This window comes from Nicotiana tomentosiformis, chromosome 12 (genome assembly GCF_000390325.3).
Source record: "Nicotiana tomentosiformis chromosome 12, ASM39032v3, whole genome shotgun sequence".
NCBI lineage: Eukaryota > Viridiplantae > Streptophyta > Magnoliopsida > Solanales > Solanaceae > Nicotiana > Nicotiana tomentosiformis.
Window position 1 is genome coordinate 89,076,809 of NC_090823.1, and position 6,947 is coordinate 89,083,755.

At 41.3% G+C, this 6,947-nt stretch overlaps 1 protein-coding gene across 1 annotated transcript; it reads left to right on the top strand.

The window, feature by feature from the left end:
- The first annotated feature begins 1,244 nt into the window (after positions 1-1,244).
- On the top strand, positions 1,245-5,902 carry LOC138903006 (uncharacterized). Its single transcript, XM_070190915.1, has 4 exons — positions 1,245-1,284; positions 2,481-2,803; positions 5,093-5,284; positions 5,519-5,902. Exons 1-4 carry the CDS (start codon positions 1,245-1,247, stop codon positions 5,900-5,902), a joined length of 939 nt encoding a protein of 312 aa, XP_070047016.1.
- The last annotated feature ends 1,045 nt before the right edge of the window (positions 5,903-6,947 follow it).

Here is a 6,947-nt window from a genome sequence, read left to right on the forward strand (position 1 = left end):
AGGTCGAGGATAAGGGTAGTAGAGTAGGTAGTCTAGAGTGTTCATAACAATAGTATTGGCACGCAGTCGTTCTTTCTGTTGGTAGTAGGTTTTTAGGACTAACCGTTGTTTTCTTTCATTGTTGATCACCTTACTATCTTGTTATTTTTATTCTGCTTTTATATTGCTTTTTGTTGCTGTCTCTTCTTCTCTATATTTTCATTAATGTAGTGCTTATACTTTCCTGAGTCGAGAGTCTATTGAAAATATCCTCTCTATTCTCACAAGGTAGGGGTAAGGTCTGCGTACACACTACCCTCCCAGACCCCACGATGTGGGATAATACTAGGTATTTTATTGTTGTTGTGTATATATTTTTATCTTAGTTTATAACTTAACTATGATAAAAGTATAGTTTGGTATAAACATCGGGTACGAGTCAGTTTCTACCGGCTTCGTAATACTGCAATATTTGCAACAAATAATAGGCCGTGTAGCATAAACCTTATTTTCCTCCCATTCACCAAGGTACTGTGTTTACCCTAAAAATTGGATAATAATTAAACTTATAATGTGGGTTTGAGGATACGAGATTTCACCTAATACTAATTGAAATATATGAAGATTAATGATAGAATTATACAATAAAGTAAATCAAACCACTATTTGAGTAGAACTCAACCCTTGAGCTAGAGTATCCTCGAACTGATTGATGCAAGGACAATAAAAATACAATAAATTGTAGAACAAGAGTGTGAGAAAGAAAATTATATTGCTTTTGTATCTGTTGTCCTACAAATAGTTAGAACCCCCCTTTATATAGTAGAGGAATTATATATATGGCACAATTCAAATTAAAGAAGAAAATTCCATGATTAACTAAACAACCGTTCTTGATGCGATCCGTTTTGAGATTTCCGCCATGATCTTCGACCAGTCGCGGATATCTCGCTTTTCCGTTATTATGCTGTCTTCAGTATTGCTCGATGCCTGTCTCGTTTGTCTCGATTGTTGTCGGCCTCGATCTTGGAAGGTGCCTCGTATCTCAATCTTGGTACCTTGTCTTCGTGCCTCGATCCGATCCACTTCGGAGTCATCCTTCGATGCAAACTCCCGGTCTCGGTCAAACAATAAAATTGGGTGGGCCCGATTTTAACCGTATACAGATAGTCCCTTTATTTTTTTGCAGTGTAATGACAAGAAATGAATTGAGCCTTCGATTTTCTACCTCGACCTGTCATGACATCATCCTTATGACGTAAGCAATGGAAGTGACTGAAACATCCCTTCTGTACAGTTTCCTAGGTATTAAATGCGCGTCAGTCGATGGTCGGCCACTGCCAATATTGAACCATCATTGTGAAATTTATAAATAGCCCCTCTCTCCACCATTTCAAACTTTTACTTTCAGATTGTTAATCTCTAAAGCTTTTTATATTGTCTAACTTCTTCATCTGCAAATCCACGATTTTCACTGCTACCATCTTCTCAAAACACCAAATATTATCATCTTCATCTATTTTTAATTTCAAATCCATACAAAAATGGCAAAAACATCAAAGACTGTTCCTCAAAAGGAAAACGCTTCTTCATTGCGGCCGACCGGCGACAAAACATCGGTGGAGCCACGACCTGAAGAGTGTGTTCTCGGGGGGTGTGTTATCATTTATGACTTCAAAACCGATAAAGCCTTGTCGATTCTTGGTCGATGCGAGCCAGTGTCGAGGTACATATGCTCGATAACTAAAGGGTACCTTAAGCAGGTAAGGAAATACTGCAACTGGAAAGGCAAAGAAGTGGTGATCCCGACCCCGGAAGAAGACATTACCACCCATGTGGAAGAGGTTTTAAGTGTTTACACTTACTCTTTCACGCTAGGCCCCCTCGACCCCGTCATCGTTAATTTTTGTCGTCAGTACCAAATAACCCTAGGCCAAATCCATCATTTGTTTTGGCGAATTGTTATTCTGCTCTGATTCTTCATGAGTAAAGTCGAGGGGATGCCTTTCACCCTCGACCACCTCATCAGGTTATACAGCCCCTGCCTCTATCGAGGCGGGTTAATAAAACTCCAACGCCGAGCCACCAAAGTGCTGTTCTCGAGCATAGACGAGGACAAGGACCGAGGCTGGATGGGCCGGTTCGTTCGAGTGAGGACTTCCGGCCTAATCCCGGCCGAGAAGATGCCATTTCCTGAGAAATGGAATTTGAAGCATAAGTATAATCCCACTGTTAGTTCTTATTTATTGTTTTGCCACTTTGCTTCTTATTATCGATATCCTTTTCCATGATGTAGCGCTCGCTTGGATGCCCGGTGCAATTCCTAACCTCAAGAGCTAGGTTCGGGACCTGGCCTTGACATTTACGTACGCTGAGCGCTCATGGCGCGATTTATCAAAGGGTCGATGGGAGGCCAAAACTCATGGTAAGCTCCTTTCCCATGTCTTTGATGATTCGATCAAAATGTCTTTCTTATACTTAAACAATTTTCTTGCGTGTAGGCCTGGGCAAAGATGCGGTCATGAGGCCCACGTCTGGTGAGGAAGAGACTTCGGCCCCGGTTCTGAAACCGGCGAAGGACAACAAGAGAAAAAGGCCCTCGGCTTTCGAAGACACAGAACTTAAGACAAGGACGGCTCGTAAGCCGAGGAAGAAAACCATCCCTCTGACCGAAGAATCTGTTCGGCGTCTAAGGGATGAAGACGAAGAAGAAGAAGAAGAAAACGACAGCTCCATACTGGTGGCCCAAGTGAAGAAAACCATTGATGCCCCAAAGACAGCTGGATCGATGATGGTTGATGAGGCTCCGCCTCGAACCGAGGGGGTATCATAGAAGGACTCGGGCAATGTCCCTGAGTAGTTGGAGATCGAGGATGCCTCCCACCGAAGTGAACAAATGGTGGGTATATATGAAGGGACCTGTTACATCTCGTGTTTTCGTACGTTAAAGTTTCGTCTTCAGTTAATCGACGTAGACTCGGGGATGGAATTATCTTGAGGTTAACGTATTTATGCAATTTATAACAAGTGATAAGTAAGTGCCATGAAGGGTAAAGGATACACGAATTAAAGAAAATGAGTTTCGTTGAATGTTGTCGTTTTGGAGTAAAATATGGTCCGAGTTATAATACCCGTTATTTATGGACTAGTACCATACAAGGTACCATATGACCATGATAGTATGATATATAAAGTATATTAAAAATAAGTAGTATTTTAAGTAATTTGAGATAATTCTTAATAATGTGGGTAATTGGTTAATTATAGGGTAACGAGACATTACCTAGTTAATTAATGAGTTATAAGATAAGATTAACCCCCTCCCCCTCCCCCCACGTGGCAGCAAGCCACTACTAAGGCATATAACTCTTAGTCAAATTGTCTTAGGTGGCCATCTAAAGTAAGACTTATTACAGGTCTACTTACGTGTAATAGACATAAGCCTCTTAGTCATAAGTCTACTTACGTGTAAGACTTATTACAAGTCTTGGTTTCATTTCATTTGGACATAGAATAATAAAGTAAGAAAATCATATACCTTTCTTTCTAATTCAAACCATTTCAAAAACAGACACTAAGACTCAATCCAACAAAATTTCTTGTGACCAAATCAATTCCAGCGAGAATTATTAGCACCTTAGCAACGTAAAATTTTGCGGTTCTAAAGGAGTACGGTACAACTTTTTCCAAGAATATCATACGGATTTTTTCCTACTCCAGGTATGTTAAGGTTATCCCTTCTTTCTTTTTGGCATGATCCAAATTATACAGAAGAAATGAGCAAACGCACAGTTTTCATAAACGATTCTATTCATAGAAATACTAGGGGTCTTCCACATGTGACATATTATTATATCTTCTGTTCATGGGTCTCAGAATGATACACAATTGATAAAGTTTATCCGAAAGGAATATTGATATTATTAACATATTTCCATGCATTTGATTCATTTATACATGTACATTGACCCATGACCAGATGGCGTTATATACGCGTATTTATATGTATATATATGTATATGGGATATGGGAAAAGGTTACAGCGTTATATACGCACCACCACCTGATCAGTTGGTATATGTTGATGATTTTGCCCACAGTGGCCGAGATGATATGATGGGATACCCTCAGAGGCTTGATGATATTATGTACACCTATACCTATGCATGACGCGACATTTATATGCACGTGCATGACATTATAAATGTTTCAGGATTTATAAAGTGATGTAAACTTACAGTCAGAATTCTTTATTCCATGTTTCATCTATGTCTGTTATGTACTGATTTTTATGCCTTACATACTCAGTACATTATTCGTACTGACCCCCTATTCCCGGGGCCTGCGTTTCATGCTTGCAGGTGCAGGTAGGCAAGTCGATGGTCCCCCTTCTTAGGATCCCCGATCAGCGAGAGTTGACGTGCTCCACTTGATCCGGAGCTACTTTTGATTTTGGGTATGATATGCTTGTATACATATATGGGTATGACGTGGCCCAGTCCCATCCTTATATAGTTGTATTTTCTATTAGAGGTCTATAGAAATTTATGTATAGTTGGATAGTATGAGGCCTTGTCGGCTTCCGATTTTGGGTATATATAGTTATCTATAGCAGCCTTGCCGGCTCGCCCCACTATATTTCGTATGTCTATCTATATATGTCTTTTGAGCAGGTTTCCCTCACATTCACTATTCATGTTTATATCTTAGACATATGCTTAAGGGTGTTCGACAGGTAGGACTCGGGCATCCATCGCGGTCCGTCGGTTTGGGTCGTGACAGGACCAGCCTTGAAGCTCTTTGAACCGAGGAGAATGCCCCAATTGTTTCACTTGGGGCAATAGTAATCGGAGACTTGCCCACTCTCCCTACTTTTTCTAAAGGGGCAATTCGGGAAGCCCGAGCTTTAGGAACCCTCGAGGTAGACAAAGATCATGAGGGAGAGGACCCCTTCCGTGATTTGTTTACAGGTATCGAGGATGCTGCCGGCCCGAGTGATGTATCAGGTCTTTTCTTCGAGTCTCAACTAGCCCTGAATCAGGTAAGTCTCGATTCCCTTTGTTGATGTCATATTCTTCCATTTTCTGCCTAACTTTTTCTCTTTTTCATATAGGCTTTAGCTCTCCATCAGGAGGCGTTTTCCAAGTCTCGGGCAGAGCTGAGCCGATGTAAGGCTCACTTCCGAGTGCTTTCAGTGGAGAGAAATGCCCTGAAACTTCTTAGTGGGCAGAGAGAGGAAGAGATCAAAGATCTTCGATCCGAGTTGGCCAAGGCTCACCAAGATCTGACAGACCTGATCGAGCAGGTAATGAAAATCTTAAAAGCTCATAGGCTCGATTTGGGAACAGTGGATAACATTTCAATCTCATAGCTACAGCAGAAGATAGAGAGGACCGTACAGTTTCGTGAGGAGGTCGGCATAATAAAGGTGGAGTCCTTGGGGTAGAAAGAAGGTATGGACCGCTTTGTTGCAGAAAAAGAGACTACTCGAGCCCAATTATCATTGGTCGAAAGTCAACTTCAAGGCATGAAGGAGAAGAGCTCGGCTCAAGCAAGGAAAATAGAGGAGCTCGAGGCTTGGTTGGCTTCCGAACTTGCCAAGGCCAAATTCGAAGCCGAAGAAGCAAAGGAAGAGGCTGAGGCAATCGTGGCTGTCTACCGGGCTGATGCTGAAGCTGCTCAGGCCCAAGTGAGAAAGGCTATCGAGACCGCTCACACTCGAGCATATTGGATTGCCGAACTTACCAAATGTCAATCTCGGAGGGAAACCCTCGAGGAGATTCACGCTCGAGGTTTTGATCTTACCAATGAGATAGCAAAGTCTAGAGAGCATGAAGTCGAAGCTGGAGTGCTAGCACTTCCGATGATGATGATGATGATGGCAGCAAGAGCGGGTCCGAGAATGGGGAGGACCTCAATATAGAAGAAGTTGCCCCCGGAGGAGATCAGGAACCTTAGGATTTTTTGCTTTTGATCTTTTGTATAGGATCCTGATCGGACCTTGTAAATATTCATATATATAAAGATCTTTTTCCTTTCCGACTTGTCTTTATTTCTTTTATGCCTTGTGAAAGTTTTGTTCATAAGTTCGAGGTTTAGGCATTTTGATCGAAACCGAACTAGTATAGTTTTTATAATTGAGTGAGTACTTGCTCGAAATCGGAATAGGGTGACTCTTAGGTTTTAATTGATTGAGGTTGATTTTTTCGAACTCAAAAATAAATTGGCCCTTTAGGCTCTTAAATTAGGCCGATACGACCATAGCAAAAGAATGGTTTTCTCCTCTTTTTCGGCTTGATAAGTTTATCGTTTAATCATATAAATTCTGGTGCCTTAACACGAAATAAAGGATTTGCTCGAGAGTTCGAACGGTTCCATACCCATTAGGATTTCCAAGGGTCGATATTATCGAGACCCTTTGTTTCGTAATGCCTTAGCATAAAATAAAGAATTTGTTCAAGAGTTCGAACGCCTTTGTATCCATTAGGGTTTTTTAGGGTCGATATTATCGAGACTCTTAGAAATTTCGAGGGTAGCCTTTATTAACCGGTTTATGAAAATATTCAAAGGCCTATTAAAAGCGAAAATCAGACGTCTCCGAACTGTGTTTATTTAGCCGTAGCCTTTAACTTGGGATTCGCCTTTTGGGCTTTTCCCCCTATTATACTTCGAACTTGTTCGAAGTATCAGTCCCCGAGTAGGGCGGCCGTGGCCTATAAAATTGAGGATTTCCTTTTTAATGTCTTACGATCTCGAGGTTTAATAATTCGATCGTGTCGGTTTTTGGACGGCAGTCCCCGAGTATCGGATAAATTGTTTGAACTTCTGTTGTGATCGGCCCTTAATCGAGTTTCCACCATATATCATAAGTATGAAATCGCAATTATGGAGAAAGTTGTACCTTAGCAGTAATATCGTTTGAGGAGTGACACGTTCCAATTATTTGACAATTGTTCGCCGTTCATCGT

What these genes read in the sequence shown, in the direction of transcription:
- LOC138903006 (XM_070190915.1), top strand. Translation starts at nt 1,245, where the DNA reads ATGGAAGTGACTGAAACATCCCTTCTGTACAGTTTCCTAG. An exon ending in CCTTCTGTACAGTTTCCTAG is followed by an intron (nt 1,285 to 2,480) that starts GTATTAAATGCG and finishes TCTTGCGTGTAG; the next exon opens with GCCTGGGCAAAGATGCGGTC. An exon ending in TGACAGACCTGATCGAGCAG is followed by an intron (nt 5,285 to 5,518) that starts GTAATGAAAATC and finishes ATGAAGGAGAAG; the next exon opens with AGCTCGGCTCAAGCAAGGAA.